The sequence below is a fragment of the Symsagittifera roscoffensis genome, chromosome 6, assembly GCF_963678635.1.
Source record: "Symsagittifera roscoffensis chromosome 6, txSymRosc1.1, whole genome shotgun sequence".
NCBI classification, from domain to species: Eukaryota; Metazoa; Xenacoelomorpha; order Acoela; family Convolutidae; genus Symsagittifera; species Symsagittifera roscoffensis.
In genome coordinates, this window is record NC_087067.1 from 2,706,480 (window position 1) to 2,724,815 (window position 18,336).

An 18,336-nucleotide genomic window follows, 5' to 3' on the forward strand; every position below is an offset into this window, starting at 1 on the left:
TGTTCATGTGAGCGGTAAACATATCCCTTACCCACTCACTTTCTCGGTCGCCGCAATCGGCCCGTGAAATCTAGTTCCACTAAGTCAGCATGAAATTGTTCAAAATTTTCTGTTTTCTTTTGTTTTCGACAATTAAAATTATACTTCTCGAAAGCTATTATACGTGTCGTGACGAATATATCCTCCAAAACAGTCATGAATTGTTGCGCAGATACCGTGAGTAGCTGTAAATTAGGTCTTTTTTGTTGTATTTGGCGTAGTCTTTCAGCGCCGAGACACAAGAAAAGATAGCTGCGCAGTTTTGCGTCCGTTTCATCCCATCTGAATGAATTATACAGAACTAATTTTTTTTGCGCTTTTATCACGTGGTTTTCCCAACCCCCTCTTTTTTCTTGATTACGCACCTCGCAGTTTTTTTTGGGCTTCCGTTTCACCGGTTATCTCGACCTCGTATACTGGTTCAGACGGCTCTACTAATGGTGGTTTGTTCGAAAGAGATTTCGAATTTCGATGCCGTCTTTCGCGAATACTGCCATTTCCAGTATTGCCGCCCATTTTGTCCACTCTAACGGAGGTTTGGCCGATGCTCGTTCCCAAAATGGTTTTATGTTGAGTGGGTTCTTCGAAAATCCTGATGGCTGAGCCATGTCATACCGCTATGTCCTTAAGGTATGAACTGTTAATCCTTGAATCTGTATAGATAGATAATGTCGAGCTTGAGAGATAAGAAGTTAAAACAACTTGTTAATATTAACGTTTATTTACGTTGTGAAACATAGTTCTCCTTAGACGCCGTTCTCGTCCTTGTTATTAATTTCAATCGACCAGTACACATTAATGTTATATAATATCAAAACATAAATGATATATAAAAACATAAGAAGTTTTATATGGAGTTTTATTTATCCATGCCGGATGACAACTGTGTAGCACCGCATGTTTTGTCTGTGATTTTACTTCAGAATAGCATAGAAGTGTCGCTCCGTAAAGTCTGATCCAGCTTTGGATTTTAACAAAAGATATTTTTGAAACCGAACGGATTTGAATTGCGAGATGAATACTTTAATTCTCGGTTTCCGAGAAGAATGGGAGCTAGGCAGCTTGTTAATCAACGAATTTTGAAACAATTTATATTTTTGCTTCTAATGGGGCAAAATTTTTCAGAAACCATTATTTCAGCGTGATTTTAGTTTTCTAAATGTTGCTTTTAAAACTTATGCTCGTTGATTCGTACCGACCTTTTCGATTAAATAAAATTAAAATAACTTTGAATTTTGCATAGCGTAAAAAAAAATTTCTATTAAATATTCCGTCTGCAATTTGACATTAAAAAATGTTTGTCGTTTTTTAAGCTGATTTAGCCAAAAGTTTAATTTAATGTTTATCTTTTTGCAGTTTTGTTTGCCAAGTCTCTTTTTTAAACTTATTTTCGCGAGCTAATTCAAATCATGCTAGTTTTTTCCCCTATACAACAGGTCTTTCGCAGAGAGTTTCTAAACCAATCAAATCGTTTTTTTATATGCTTTAACTAGCACATTTGTGTACTCGAAATTTTTCTTCATTGAGCATATTTTGAGCAAATCTTTTAAAACTGAGTTAGGCAAACTATTTAGTACTTATAACCCTTCATAAGATGCATTAAAATTTTTGTAAATACTTTGTGCCTACTTTGTGCCTACTTTGTGCCTACTTTGTGCCTAATGTTTTGAAAGCTGGAGTTCGGCTGAAAAGCTGGCAAATTTCAGAATTCCTCATATGAAAAAAAACGAGTTCAACCTGTGATTTTGTCAGTTATGTTATCGGGGTTTGACAACTGGAAATTTGGCATAATGCGCTTGATGATCGTAGTTTTTCTCCAACGAGTAGCGTAGGCGGTGAAACAAACATAAATTTTTCTTAATTGGTTTGAAGCATGCTAATGATTGAGCAAAACCATGCTATAGAGCGATTGGGTGTTTTTCCAATACATGCACGGTGAATTTTTTTAGTTCAAATAATATAAACCGCTCATTAGCTTAACATGAAAGCTCACTGTTGTTTAAATTGAACCGTTTTCACAAAATGGAAATTGAAAATGACTAAAAATCAATTTTACATAGATAATTTACAGGGGGAGGGTTCTCATGCTTGAAGGACCAAATGCTTGAAAATTTTCAACCAATCAAAATCGCTAAGCGTTTCTATTGGCTAAATGCCTTTCTCACAAAATCGAAGTCAATATTAACAGAAAATGTATTAAATCAGTGGAAAATAATCAAAAATATAACAAATTGCGGGTAACAACCGCATTGCTATTCAGATAATCATCAAGATTAATGAGTTCAAAATCATAAGAATTTTTCAGTCTTGAAAACTCATCTGCTTATTATTTAATCGGTCAAAACAACACTAATGGCCTAGATTTGTTTTCTTACTTTGAGGTTTTTGCGATTTACTTCAAGATTTTGAATACTCAATTCTGATTGGCTGAAAGTGAGCTAAAGTTATTTTCAAGCATTCGGTCCTTCAAGCATGAGGGACGCCACCAGTTTACAGCATGAAATTCCATAATAAACGATTGCTTTTTTGTTAAAGTGAATGATTTCTTGAATGGATTTGAATGGTCGTTTTCTGACTACTAGACTGACTCAAACTATTTAGAAAATCACCAAAATATTTACAAAATCGATTTAGAAAAAAAATCGATTTACAACAAAAATCGATTTAATTCATAATCTTGGTTTCGTTAAAGTGCAAGTTAAGACAAACATCAAAAATTTGAATTAAAGTTTTCGAATTTGATTTGATAATCTGCCGGCTTCAAGAACATTTTAGATCCTCCCCTGTTTCAGACATTTGTGATGTAAATCATAAATAAGCGCCAAATTTCGATTTAACTACGAGGCCAAAAAAAACATGACCCAAAAATAAATGCATGATACAATCAGATTTCTGGCTCAAAACCACGCTGCAAAACGATAAAAACTTTGGGCCCAATTTTATGCGTATCAAAACATTGCTTTTGGTTCCGATCATTGAAAATGGGGAGGAACTTTGTATTCAGATGTTTTTTCTTTCTTTTCAACTTTTTTTCTCGCAAAATCAAATACCACAAACAATCATCAAACAGGGTCAAGTGATATATCATTTTGAAGCCTTTCTAAATTGATTCGAAACACATTATAAAATTTCCAAAAAACTTTTCTAGTGTCGAGAAAAACCAGTTTGAAACCTTTGATTTTTCGTCGTCTAATTTCGAGCGAGTAAAGTGATCGAGTAACCGTTTTTACATTTGAAAATTAGAAAAATAGGCAATTTTACTCAATTTTACTAATGTGAAAACTAGTTTTGGAAACTTCACTTAGCTCTTCTCTGACAAAAAAAGTTCTTTCAAAAATAATGAAAAATATTGTGCAAAAAATTTGTGTTTTTAAGATCATTGGATTTTTTATCCATAATTCACTAAAATTTTATGAGTTTGTATAGTTTTAGTACGACGTGTGTAAAAAAAAGACACTAACATGATGGAAAACAATGAAAAAAAAAGTTTTTTTTTTTGAAAATGTAATCGGAACATTTTGTTCTACTTGTAAAGCCACCGGATATCCTTGTTTATATACTTTTTCAAATTTGATGAAAAACAAAATTGCGATACAGAAAAAAAAATTGTGACCAGAGCAGTATATTAGTCTTTGAAAGGACTCTACGCCGGCTTGATCACACTAAAGTTTGTTCTTATTTAAATTACCAGAAGACACCTGACTTTCAAGTTCGCTCAAACTTGATTTAATCTAGTCTCTGTCAAGCTCTTAAAACATGGAGCAGTTTCTATGAAAAACTTCAGTAACATGACTTCACTCCTATAAACTCAGTTGCTGAAAAGTAAAATTTAGGTTTTAAAATATTTTCCAATTTGATGGTTCAATTGATTTTTACATTTTACAATATAACCCCGCGCCTAGAAGAACCTCTTGATGTCTGATACGTCTTTGTTATTGAGCAATGTATAGTCGAAGCCTCCATTTTTTCAATAATTTTACTACATTTTTTTAGTCTCTGGTGTATGTGGCTTTCTATGCTGTGAAGATGCCTCCGTCTGTCTTTCGGGAGTATCCAGGGTTCGTAATCTCAGTGTGGATGCCGACTATGGCCCCTTTGATGTTGTTGGGGTCCATCCTCCGTCTGTTCTGCCCCTCCCCAATCTTCAAAGGGGGATACATGGGGTTGTGCGCCAGTTTGGTCGGTTTTTCCCTGTTTTTCAACACTCGTCTAAAGAAAACACTTGGATTAAAAACCAAGTTGGTGTTTTTTGTTCAGCTGCCCTTAGAAGAAAAAACTTTGGTATCGAAACTTTTAAATCATCAAATCAGTTTTTTTTGTAATAATTTTTGTTTTTCAGTTTTTGTAATTAGCAGCTGTTTCCCATGATAACCGGCTAGCAACACGTATCAACGATTTGGATTTGAGGAATTGCAGCGTTTAGTTCATATCTAAATATACTATATGAAGATACTTTTAGTTTGAATAAAAGCTCATTGATTGGTTTGAGTCAATTGAAAAGAAAATTGGCAACCTCGGGGGCGGGGGAGGGAGCTATGATTTTTTTGCCACTCAGCTGGTAGGGGGGTATAATTTTTTGCTACTAAGCTAGTGGGGGGGGGGGGGGTTAAATTTTTTATACTTAACGTAGGAGGGGGGGGGGGTGGTTTTGGTTATATCGTGTAGGTCCTCAAATTGCGTTATAATAATTTCAACGATTACAGTGCTGATTTAAATTAACCGGACGAAACGCGTTAAACTTGAAATTTAAAACCCGTTTTTCTCAAATTGGGTTGAGTTTAGGCGAAAACTTATGAAGAGAAAACTTGCTTAAAATGTTAGCAGAATTAATATGGTGTAATTTGGTTTGCGAAGTTCGGGCCCAAAATTTTACCCCAAAAATGGGTCAATTTGGCTTTTCTTAGTTAATCAAAAATTACGCCGAAAATACTCAGTCGATCACAGACATAATTATATCAAAGTGAGCCGCTTAAGTAGCCCAACAAACTCTATGAAGGGTATTTTCTTCAAAAAAAATTGCAAATTGTTTAAAAATTGTTTTTAAATAAAAAGTTGGTGTTTTATATAGAAAAAACGACCTTTTTTGTCTGTCAAACAGAAATAAATTAACTTATACAATATTTTGGAGATTGTACTCTTCTTAAAGTTTGTTGGGCTACGTAAGGGGCTCACTTTGATATAATTATGTCTGTGATCGACTGAGTATTTTCGGCGTAATTTTTGATTAACTAAGAAAAGCCAAATTGACCCATTTTTGGGGTAAAATTTTTGGCCCGAATTTTGCAAAACAAATTACACCATATCAATTCTGCTAAAATTTTAAGCAAGTTTTGTCTTCATAAGTTTTCGCCTAAACTCAACCCAATTTGAGAAAAACGGGTTTTAAATTTCAAGTTTAACGCGTTTCGTCCGGTTAATTTAAATCAGTACTGTAGCAGCGAATGTTAAACTGTGTTACTCACGAGTGAGGCAATTTAAGCGTCTCCCTCTGAATGACAGAGTAGTTGTGAGGGGCGAACAGGTCCCCGTGTTGGTCGTAACTAGTCTTCAATTCGAAGTCCAGGGCGTCCCGGGGGGCCAGGGGGTCGTGGTGGGCGGCCATGCGACGCACACTCTGCAGAGTGGGGGTCATGTTCAGTCTGTTCCAGGGGTCCTTCTGCTGGTCCAGATGGGTGGCCTCTTTGTACAACCTAGGCTGAAAACACAAACAACACCTGAATCGGCTTTTTTCCGGTCCCTCATACTACATTTCAACTTCAATTTTAAATAACTAAGTTTACATTGTCATAACGTTAAAAAACTTGTGAACAAACTAACTATTTGGGTGGATTAAGTAATTTTGTCGATTTTTTTTGGAAGACCAAATTGGTTTCCGAGTTCTCCCCTAAGCACTATAAAGACCTTTTTCCTTTTCCCCGCACCTGCAAATTTTTACATGTAAATTTGTTGACCACATTGCCCGATTGTAATGAAAATTTACATACGGACTAAAAAGGCCACGACAAACATATTTGGTTTTCATACTCAATCTCGTATAACCACTCGTTACACTAATATATTGAAGCTCGTGTGAGGTGGGGGGGGGGGGGGGGGGAAGAAGAGCCAAGACTTTGATTTGGCTAAAATTTTGGCAAAGCAGCTAGAAAAAAAAAGAGCGTTTAGGCATTTTTTTGGGTCTTTCAGCCAAAACTGGATATCTCAAAATAGTACAAAGGCCCCACCCCCTTAATCCGCCCCTGTTTCTTCATGCCATACAGAGTAAAATCACGCTTCTCTCCCCCACCTCATATGGGCACCAACTGCTTGGTGTAATGAGTAGTTTCAAAAGGTTGGCTATGAAGACTAAATATGTTTGTCATGGCCTAATTAGTCTGCTCTTCAACTTTTATAACAATCGGAAAATGTGAACAATAAATTTACTTGTAAAACCTTGCAGGAGGTATGGGGGAGATAATTGTTTTACAACTCAATATTACAATGATCAATATTACGATGTTAAGACTGAAAAACTAATCTTTTCGTAATGTTCAATTTGTTCAACCAAGTCCAGTTCATACCAAGTTTAAGACAATTGAAAATGATTTTTACAAAAATTGAAAATTAAATGTGGGGAAGTGTAAATAGCCCAGAAACGAACGCGTTGTTTTTCTTCAATATTTCAGAAATAGTAAAAATAGTTGAAAATAGAAAATAGTTTGCAAAAATGAATTTAAATGTTGGTGGCGGAGGGAAGAAAAGCGCAAGTTGATGCTTATATCTGTTCAGGGAAGATCCATAGACGAGATATAGCCCCCCGCCAATAAACTATAGATCCCATTATACAAAACTGTTACTGTTGAGGGGCTGTTAGGAGGGGATTTTAATGGACATGAAATAAATTTGCAATGCCGATGAGTGTTTGTGTGCGCGCGCGTTTGTGTGTGTGTATGTGTGTGGGTCGATGTATGTGTGTGTGTGTGTGTGTGTATGTTTGTGTGTGTGTGTGTGTGTGTGTGTGTGTGTGTGTGTGTGTGTGTGTGGGTTGATGTGTGTGTTTGTGCATGTTTGTGTGTGTGTGTGTGTATGCTTGTGTGTGTGTGTGTGTGGGTCGATGTGTATGGGTGTGTGTGTGGGTCGATGTGTGTGTATGTTTGTGTGTGTGTGTGTGTGTGTGTGTGTGTGTGTGGGTCGGTGTGTGTGTGTGTGTGTGTGTGTGTGTGTGTCTTTATGTTTGTGTGTATGGGTGTTGGTAAGGCAGTCCAAGATACTCAGGGCCAAGTAGTTTTTTGTTTGATCTATGAAGATAAAAAATGGTCAGAAAAATCAGAAAAAAAACTGATCACACACCAAGTACAGCCGGTTGCTCGGCAAGTAGCGTAGAATGATCTGGCCATATTTTTTAAAAACTACAACAACAGGTGTTTTGTTTCAATTTAGTGTCGTTTTTGTGCGTGATTTGATGAAAAGATCTGAACAAAAGACGGCTTCTTTTGCACTCCTCCAAAGGTCAATTTTCTTAGTTGTTTTACGTATCAATATGGCTAAATTTGTGATGATTTTATTTGAAGTATGGATACAAATATGTTAACTTTAGTTAGCTTGCCTACCATGCCAATTTTCATTGCATTACGACCATGTAAAAATAGTTTTTCAAATTTGAAGTTTAAAGTTAGAGTTTCGAAAATAAAAAAGCTAGAGCGCAAAAACCTAGATTTTTTGCGTATAAATGCTTTTGATATTTTTGAATTTTTTCCCAAACAAAGAGCTTCGACTAAAAAATCTGCAAAAAACTGCTAAAAAAACTGCAAAAAAGTAAAAAGTAAATTCATTTGTTTTTCTTGTTCGCATTTTAAAACTTGTTTTTTAAATAAAAATTTTTATGTTTTTTTTCGAAGCTTGTTTTTTTTTGTTATAATGGCTGAATTATGGCGTTTTGCCCTTGATAGTGATGTATTTAGTTGTTATCTGAAAAAATTATGAAAAATTTGATACATTTAAAAGACATCTAAAATTACCCTATTTTTCAACATTCTTATTGAAAATTTCAGCTCTTTTCCAGTTCCCCCCCCCTCTTTGGTTTTTTTCTGAAATTCATTATACGAAAGTCTATTTAAAATGATTTATCATGTTATGAACTGCATCAAAACCTGTCAGCGTGAACAGGTGAACAAATTTTTACAAAATTTCTTACATGAAAAACGCCGTGTGAATAATTTTTGAACAGCTTTGTTTTGTAATCTTACGAGGGGGGTGGGAAACTGGAAAGTTTTGCATAATTTTCTCAGTCGAGCGAGAAAAATTGAGGTAAAGTTGCATGTCTCAAAAAAGAAATAAAATTATTCAGTTGTAATCACTGGTTTTTGCCGGAACAAAATGTTTGAATTTGTTCTTATGATGGGCTCTTTTCCAGTCCCCCCCCCCTTTCAAACTCAATTTTGAAAAGTCTATTTAACGTTGTCAAAATGTAATGAAATTTGGCGTGGTGAAGAAATCGACAATTTTGAACAGATTTGTTCTTCATACTTTACAGCGTAACTTCACGCATTTAGCCGTAATAACACGTAAAACAAATATAAAACTCGATATTTTGAAAGGGGGGGGGGGGGGAAACTGGAAAAGAGCCTTATGATGTAAGGGGCCCACCCACTGTATGCCAGATTTCAAAATGTTTTCTGTTTCAAATCATGAAACAGACAAAAATGTTTCTGGCGTTTTGTTTTCACACCAGGAATGGAACAAATTTAACGGGAATTTTTATGAGTTATGAAATTTGAAAGGTTTTGCTCCAGTCTATAGGAATTTAAGAAACGTAATACGGAGCAATTGAGCAAACAGGAAATGAGATAACTGTTAGAAAAATTTTAAATTTCTTGAATATTTTTCGAAAAAATCCATTAAATTTGATTATAATCGATTATAATGGATTTTTTTTTAACTTAATTGACAGAAAAAATATTAGAATTATAACTCATTTTTATTGGGTTGAAATCGGTTATAATGTTTTATTCTGATATAAAAGTTTTGGGATTATCATCTATTTTTAATCGATTATTATGTATTTTTATAATTACGGACCATAAGTGGACCATATAATCGATATGATCCATGTGCACTCGGTGAATGCTGCTCGCTTGCATGGATTTTCCGATCGAGTTTTTCTCGGCAATGAGAATTTTTTGGAATGTTTATTATGATCTAAGATTGTTTTATTCCGATGATTATTTGTGTGCCTGACTTTGAAAGGAAAACAAAGAAAAAATGAAACACACTCGAAGACTAAAAATCCTCTCCAACTTCAATAGTCGGAAAGGACGGCTTCATACCATGGTGCAGGTGGGCTTTCCTCTGAAGTTGTCGTCATTCTGGTACTTCTCGAGGGGAAAGGGATCTCTGCTCGACATTAGACTGCTCGCGATCATGGTGCTCCTGTTGTCTGATTTGTTCTCTTATTTCTATAAAATTATTGCAGAATGTCTGCCAGCTCTTTTTACCGTTGTCCCGCTAAGGTTTTTTTCCTACTCTACATTAACCAGCAAACTATGCCAATATAATTAAATTAACAGGTTTTGTTTCAAAATTAACAGTTTGTTTTACTAGAATGGGTAATAGGGGCTATAACAGGGGGGGTGTTGTTTCAAGTGAGAGTTGGGTGGTTATCAAAAGCTTCCCGAGTTTTATACATAGAGACTGAATATCTTATGTATACACAGAGACTGTTTGTACAAGCTTTCACCACAATTGACGCATTGAACAGAAGTTTCCAAAAAAAAGAAAAAAAAACCTTATGTAGGGGGACGGCAAAAGTGCTTGCCTGTTCAGACTAATTACTTATTTTTACCTCGGTTAAACGAAGTTTGTTTCGCGTTCCTTGTTTTCTCTTCAACGCGTGTTGGTTCCAGCGGCGTGTGAGACGGTGGTAGGACTTGGTTCTATAAAACGTAGTAAAGCAATCAGGAGATGTTCTTTCAAAATTATGATGGTCTATTTTTCACTATGTTTGCTTTGTTAAAAACAGCTGATGGTTAGTACGCACGTGCTCATTAATAAACACAGAAATCACTTTTATCTACTCAAATATACAAAACATAGAGTATAGTCTGAAAACTGTTCTCTTGTAGTGTTTTAGAATTCTTAAAACAAGTTGACCATGTATAGATATACTTACAATTTGGGGTCTTCTCCAACCCCAATCCCTCTCACCCCCCCCCCCAATATTTAAATTCAATTTTGATAAAAAACAACCATTTTAACATTTTCAAAAAGCAACGAAATTTGCATTGTGAACAAACTAATTATAGTGAAGAGATTTGTTTTTCATACTTTACACAGTAACATCACAATTTTAGCTGTATTAACACATAAATGAACGCGTAAAATAAACATTAAACTCGTAGGTTCAAAGGGGGAAACTGGAAAGGAGCCAAAAATAGAAGTTAAGTAACATCGGGGAAAAGGGAAAAGAGCCGCAACTTAATCTCAATAAACAGTTGTTGTTTTTTAAATGATAGTGAATTATTTTCTTCTTTGAATCTTAGATCCCAGACTCACGCTTAGACTTTGAAAGTTTCGGCCGGAAAATTTGAATACACTGTCGCGAAAGCCCCGCCATGGGTCGCGATAGTCTCAACCTAAACTTTCCAGACTATACGACTTTGTGTCAAAATGTTTGTGATTATTATAGTCTCTAAAGTCTGGGCATAATTTTTCCAGACTTTTGCGACTTAATTTCAGACTTTTGCAACCAAATATTCGAACTCAATTTTCTCAACCTTTCATTGGTCTTTGCTCAAAAACGATATCTAAATTTCATTTAAAGCTCTTTTCCACCCCCACTCACATATAAATGTTCCATTTTCTCGGTTGTCTTACGTGTTATTATGTCGGGATGCATAATGTTACGATGTACGGTATGAAGAAAAAACTGTTTCGCAAGAATTAGTTAGCTCACCATGCAAAACTGCATTACATAATGGCAAGGTAAATTTAATTTCTCATATGAAATTCACATGTGCGGGAAAAGGGAAAAGAATCCAATTTAGGTTGTCTTTCCTTTCTGTTAAAATATAGCGAGTAATTACGTTCAAATTTTGGTAGCAACAAGGCTAACAAAGTTTCACTATGTAATTTACCACTCTCTTCCAAAATGTGTTCAATTTTAAAGCTGGAAGTAGGGTTTTTTCCGGCTCTTTCGATTATTTTTCGTTTTTTCTTTGTTCCAATGTTGGAAAATGTTCACCAAATTTTTATGCCGGCAGTGGTTTTTTATTCCGTCAGTTTTCGTTTCTTCAGCTCAATATTTTTCGTTTTTTGTGAAAAATTTGCATACCTATGAAAAATATTGTTGTCCGGACCTCAAATACTTTTTAAAATACCTATGATCATTTTTTCTACAGTTATGGAGGGTTTAAAAACGTGTTCGTAAATCAAGTTCTTTGATCTTATTTTTAGAACATGAGAAACTAAATATAACCCTTTGTGTTTGAGCGCATAGCGTGTGTGTGATTGGGGGGTGATGGTAAAAATAAAAGTTGAAGAAAAAGGATTTTTTTTTCAAACAATTTATCATTTTGATCTGAAACTATTTAGCTATGTTTATTTCCACCTTTTATTAAAAATATTTTTATCATATTTTCCGATTGTAATAAAAGTGGCCTTTGATGAATTTATTGGGCATTGCAAAAATATTTAGTAATTTTCATAATCAATCTTAAATAACCACTCTGAATGATGCTCATAAATGGTGGGTGGGATGAAGTCAAAGTTTTATTTGATCTTAGAATGGTGTCCTTTCTTCAGCCTAAGTTTTAAAAATGTTTTACTACATAGTTGCTTTGAATTGTGTAGTTAAAACGAAAAAAAATGATATCCTAAACTTATGTTTTTATGGGATAGTTACCTTGATTTGTGGAGTTTAAACACCAAAAATTGACTGGTTATAAAATCAGGAAGCTTATCTTTCAAACTTTTAAAAAGTCTAAGTTTTCGTTGTTTTTGGTAGAGAGTTTTTGCCACTGGAGTTCATATCCAACTTCATCAATGGCTCCATTCAGGTTATTTCGACCCATTTTTATCGCTCTTTTTCTTGAGAAGTTTTGTTTTTGAAGAAGCGAAGTTAACGGAAATTTTATTGCAAAAAAAACGCTTGCGTTCGTGTAATTTTTGATTGGAAAAAATGCAAAACAAGAGTAGACAAAACAGTTACCGCATAAATCAAAACATTGAGAATAATATAATCATTCAAAATTGACAATAGTAACTAGAACGGCCGCGCACTATAGGCCATCGCCGAGTTCATTGTATGCAAGTTTTTTTTTTAAAGTTTTTTTTATAAAATTTTCGTTGAGTTTGGTTGAAGTTTTTTTTTGCTAGGACTGTTCTTGTTATTATAACCATTGATTTAATTAGTATTATATCATTGTTATTTTAATTTATGCGGAATCTGTAGTTGTACGTTTGTTTCATTCTTTTCCTACTCGAAGGTTTCCAAAGAGTGAGCGTTTTTTTTTAACAAATTTTCTTAATTTTCATTTCTTAATACAAATTTCTCAAGAAAAAGAATAATGAAAAAGGCAGTTTAAATTGCCTGAATTGAGCCATTGATAAAATTGGAGATTAACGTAGGGGCTTAATCAACACCTCCCAGTACTTTCGTATATCCCATTCTGAGTTTTTTACAGCCATATCAGCAAAGAACATTCCGATAACATTCATAAAATTGTTTCTTTCAAATTGATGCGGTTTTCCGTGTTTGGTATGATGATCGAACTATACGAACACAAAATGAGTTAGACATAAACGAGAACAATTGTCTCAAAAAACTGAACAAAAAAATTTTAAAAAAATAAATCAAAGTTTTTCTTCTGCAGTTATTTTCTTCATTTTTTGCCAAAGATGCATTAGAAAAAGCCCTTCTTAAAAAATGTAATGAAGTGAAAGTAAATTTTTCTTTTAAATTTTTATATTAAAAGACCTAATTGCTCGCTTTACCTGCTCAAAAAAGTTGAGCCAGTTTGTCTCGAAACTGGGTTTTTTTGTTAAAACTAACGGAACTTCAGTATGTTCTATCATTTTACTCATGCTGTTGACCTTTCATGGTAACTGATTTTGCCTAGAAAGCAAAAACATAAAGTAAAGCACTCCCAAAGTCAAGGTTTTTTTCATTTTTTCAGTTTGTATCTTAAGTTCCTCTCAATATTATACTCTGAATTTGTGTGGGATTTGGAAAACTCGGGACAAAATTCACTCAAAGTAGTGCTACAACTTTTGTTGAAAAAATGATTTTCTTAAATAGGTATTGTATATCTTTTGTTTCAAATGAAGCATTGCATGCGAAATATTTTCATTTTCATCAATTGTTCCCAATTAATTGTTCCGCAATTAATATTGGGTTTTTAAATAATTTCAGTGTAATGATAAGCGGGTTTGCCGATATAAGCGGGTTTGCCGATTTTGATATAAGCGGGTTTGCCAATTTTTTTTTCAATTAAATGAAAAGTTCCTCTATAATCAATGATCCTGAATATTGGAAGAAACCCAAATACATGATTAATGCAGCAATCAGCATTCTGGAGACAACTTGGTAGAATATGCTCACTAAAAACGATTTCCATTGAATTTAAAAGTAAAAAAAGGTTTTTGATTTCGACGGGAAATGCTAATTCAAACAATTTGGTCCCAATAAATCAGCATATTGTCGATAACAGAATTCAAATATCTTCTCACATCATTACAGTTGCAAATTCAAGATTTCAGATGTATCACCTCTCCTGAGAACTCTTTTTCCTCTACAGCCGGTTTTGTATTGAAAATTGTAACAGGTTTGCTTTTCTCATCAAAAAATGATCAAGAGAGAAACAGAGCGCTTTGCCCTTGTCACAAATTTTTAACAAACTGTTTATAGCAACGCTGTGTTAAGCGCAATTTTTTAAATCTCAGCCTTAGTCTGGTTATAACAACCATCTGATTTTATCTAATCTATCTATCTATCTATCTATCTATCTATCTATCTATCTATCTATCTATCTATCTATCTATCTATCTATCTATCTATCTATCTATCTATCTATCTATCTATCTATCTATCTATCTATCTATCTATCCATCGATCTATCTTTCTATCTATCTTAAAATATCTATCTAAAAAATGTTCGGTATAAAATTTGAATTTTGTCTGAGTTTTTAAAGTTTTTTTTGTGTGATGTTTTTCCTCTTGACTGTGGTGTTAAACATCTATGCTATTTGCACGCCATTTGGTTCTCTCGGATAGTTTTTTGTTAACAATTCAATATAACAGCCTATACAATAACAGACGGTAAATTAATAAACAGGCTGCTATGATAAATAACAGACTGTTATTATGATTTTTCATTATGAAAAACTCCTTACCAAGTTTTGAAAAAGAATAAGCGTTGTGTAAAACTTTGTACTCGTTCCGGTGCAACTTTTTTTTTGATCAACAAAAATGCAAAAGAGTTCTTCTTCGGGTTAGTTTTAGTGTTATTTCACGTTTCAATAATTGATTTACACGCAAATAAGAATGTAAGCAGGGTCGGGTCATTATCATGTTATAGCTGCGAGTCAGAAGATCTTAAAATTAGGGAGAAAATGCATAGATTTGAGAAGTCTCGGTATAAAAATTTTGCTTTTACCCTCATTTTGAGCGATCATAAGCGAACGAGAAATGTAGTTCAACTAGCTTATTCCGCTTTGGAAAAAATATTTTTCATTCCGTTTTTTGTAGTTTTTTAAGAAGTAACTATGACATAAAACACTCTGTGGTACTTGCACAGCATCCGGTTATCCTTGTTTGCGATAAATTAGAGCATTCTAAAAAATTGGAGCATTCTAAAAAAAATTGCTCTAAATTGAAAATGTTATCATATTTAAGTACTGTTGAAACATTTCTTAAGTGTCGAAATAGTGTGGTCTGAATCATTTCTTTCAGAAAATTTGTTTTCGACCGAAATATCACGATATACGCTTTACTCGCAAAATAGTTTCTAAAGTTTCAGAACAGGAGTGGATCTAAGTTTTCTTGAGGTGTTGTAGGGTTTTCGAAGAAAATTCGAAAACTTTGCTGGCCTTTTTTCGTTTTACTTTGACCAAATTGAATGTTTTTAGCTCTCCTAAATCACAATGAGGCCTTATTCTGACCAAATTTTCTGAGACAACCAAACAAAAGGTGTTTTTACAGATTTTTTGGAAAGTGTTGGCCAAAAAATTGCGTTTTTATTGGCGCGCGCTCCCCTCAAAGTTAGTATTTATTGGGAGGGAGTATTATTCCAAAGATAGGGACAGCCAAGTATTGATGTCTTAAATTAGTACCGAAGAAAGGACCCTTTGGGTGGGTTGGCAGGGTCAAGTTCTTAAGGGAAGACAAGCTTTATTCCCACCATAACTCCCCAACCCCCCTCCCCCTAAATCCGCTGCTGGATAATTATTTAGTTTTTATACCTATTTAAGCTATTAATAATTAATTATATGTCGTAATTTAGTTTCAGTGCTTATCATAAAGGTTTTTGATCGGAATCTGAGCATTGTTCGCACATTTACCAATTTTTCCCATTTTTTGTAGTTTCTCATGTGTATCGTAATTTTTAGTTTTTTTAGGGCCTACAATTGGATTCAAAGTTTCAGGCAATCTACCATATTTTATAATCATGAGCAATATCTCAGTATTTGGAAACTGGAGTGACGATGGTGGTGATTTGGACATGACGACAGCGAGGACAACCTCAAGACCGTTTAACTTGTTCTCGATTATCTCGGTTGGCTTTTGGACTTATACGCAAGCATATTGGAAGATCAAACTGGCAAACTTGATTGTTATGGTAAGATCAAGAAATTTAAACATCTGTCAGATCTTTTATTGATTTCGCGAAAAAATTTAACAAATTTGAAGACTTGTCCTTGGAATCCAAGAAAATACAAGCTCAAAATTGTGCGCCTATCCAGTGCAATTTGGCTTGTATTGGTGTTAACTTCTTAGTTGCTTCTGCATCCACATTTTCATAAGGCACCAAATTTAGCGCCAGCAACTTAAATGGATGAGTTTTACTGGTCAAATCAGCTATCACAACAAAAACTCGGATGTCGGGTAAATTATCATCAAACATCATGTGAGCCGTGCTCCAATTTGTATTGAAGAACTCCCAAGACCAAAATATTGTGTAAAAATTTTGCAGTTTAGAGAGAAGAGTGATGTGATAAAATTGAGTCGTAGTCGCACACTCACTATGGCTTCATTTTCACTATTCAGGATCAAGTTCTAAACTAGTATTTATAAGCAATTATATTATTGATAAAACTATCGCCATAAAATATTACTAACTAACCAATCATATTTCATAACTAACACTGACAATTATTTGTAGTGCTAAAACTACTTGTAGCTTCAGCACGAAAACATTTTGAATAAATCTTAGAAGACAGTTGTTCCATAACCCGCAAATACCAGTATATACTAGATCTATTGAGACTAGGAGATATAAGAGTAAGATTAAGATTGGTATTAGACTAAGAAGTTGCACGAATCTATCCGGCCGAAAATAAGATAGCGTGACAAACAGACGGTGTACCTCATCTGAAATTACTCTATGAGAAAGCTACCTAGTGCTTAAACTCAATTCAGTGTCTGAACTGTTTTTTTAAACAAATCTGCCGTGTAAAAAAACTAAGCATAAAAGAATCGTCCAGGATGCTAACTTAACCCATTCCCCAAAACCCCCAAACATCCAAATGTTATATCACAAGAAACGACAAGACCTTTGAAGCGAAATCGAACTTTATTTTAATTTTTATGCTTTTTGAAGTTTCAATAACAATGGCAGACTTTGCTTGCTCTCGGTACATAAACTCGCTATCCATGTTTGCTTCATTTGAGCGAGAGGATGAAAATCCCTCGCCCTATTAAACTAGAGTATTACTTGTCAGAAATAAGAGATTATGAATAACAAAAAACGGGCTGCCTTGAATTTTCAGAAAACAATCTAAGAATGCTGAGCAGTTTTTACAGAGTCAGTTTTACACAAAATCGGTTCCTAAAAATCAGTGATAAAATTCGGGATCTAAAAATAAATCAAAAGAAGCAACTAAATAGTTTTTTCTCTAATTAAATGCCAAGACTGATGACTGCCTTCGTCTTCTCAGCTCAAAACTTATTCAAAATAAATAAGTGTACTCTTTTTCTGGTACTTTGAGAAGTTTCAAAGCTTTTTAAATTAGGCTTCATAATAATGAGTTTCCATCCGGTAAACTACCGTTTTAGTTTGAAATGCTTGCAGGTGTGAGATTTTAATTTGAAATGCTATGAGCCAGTGTATTAGTAAAGCAATTTTGGTTCACCTTTTTGTGAATATTTAGATCAGTAAATGAGAAAAGTTTATATCAGTGAACTGGACCAGAAAATTAAATGTTTGGATCGATTTTTTTAGTGTTTGTATTCTTGTAAGATGCATAACCTTATACAAAATGATTTTTAAAAAGTTGGTTCTAAAAATACGGTTTAATTATTTCAAGAAACGGTTTCAAAATTGATGTCTTGCACCTAATAGTTTGAAGCATTTCTAATGATAAAAAATAGTCCAACCAAAAATTCTTTTCTGTTATGCGGCACAAAAGAACCAAATGTGTATATGAGCTGCTGTTTTTCATAAAAATCCGGATTTCATTCGCTGGAATTATTTTGAACTAATCAGATTTGAGCAGTATGATTTGAGCAGCATCAAATTTTAACAGACAAGACCTCAACCAAATTTAAAAAAGGTTTTTGTGTTTTAGTCAATCACTGGCCTGCTTTCTCTGGTTCTCAACTCATACATCGTTGGTCTGTTTTTGTTCGTATCACAGTTCCGACGTCTAGAGTACTACCCATTAGCTTTGAATTCTTTCATCGACATTTTTGGAAGCGGCATCGTTCCACCAGTTACGGAGTTCCTGTTTGCTACAATTGCAATAAATCATGACACTCAAAACTATGCTTTCCAGGCGGGCTTCTGCATTTAAATATTTATTGGCTCAAAAAAAGAATCAACATTAAGCGACAGCAACAAAAACGTTTACTTTCTGTACGAAAAATAATTGCAATTAAACTTTGACATAAAAATGACCCTGTAAATCCCGTACCCTGTAAATTTTTCAAGATAAATTTTGATTTTTTTCTTCCGGAAAATATTATTACCTACAACCTTTTTAAATTTATTTTTTTTAAACATATTAATATTTCTTTTTTTTTTCATTTTTCAAAACTCTCTTTTTGATTTCTCATTTAAAACATAACTTGCCACTAAAGTTTTTCAGACTTGAACAGCCATGAAAAAA

At 34.0% G+C, this 18,336-nt stretch overlaps 2 protein-coding genes and 1 long non-coding RNA gene across 3 annotated transcripts in view; 2 read left to right on the forward strand and 1 right to left on the reverse strand.

Moving 5' to 3' along the window:
• The window catches only part of LOC134848127 (copine-5-like), a 546,303-nt gene that overhangs the window by 323,797 nt on the left and 204,170 nt on the right, over positions 1–18,336 (forward strand). The gene's annotated exons all lie outside the window — the stretch shown is intronic.
• LOC134847662 (cilia- and flagella-associated protein 276-like) lies at positions 3,868–10,068 on the reverse strand. Its single transcript, XM_063864825.1, has 4 exons — positions 9,857–10,068; positions 9,342–9,470; positions 5,502–5,734; positions 3,868–4,248 (listed from the first exon to the last, which is right to left on the reverse strand). The coding sequence occupies exons 2-4, from the start codon at positions 9,435–9,437 to the stop codon at positions 4,053–4,055; spliced, it is 525 nt and encodes a 174-aa protein (XP_063720895.1). The 5' UTR covers positions 9,438–9,470; positions 9,857–10,068; the 3' UTR covers positions 3,868–4,052.
• On the forward strand, positions 13,704–18,001 carry LOC134848880 (uncharacterized). The gene is made up of 3 exons (XR_010162964.1): positions 13,704–13,835; positions 15,628–15,848; positions 17,797–18,001. It is a non-coding gene; the product is annotated as an uncharacterized LOC134848880 (long non-coding RNA).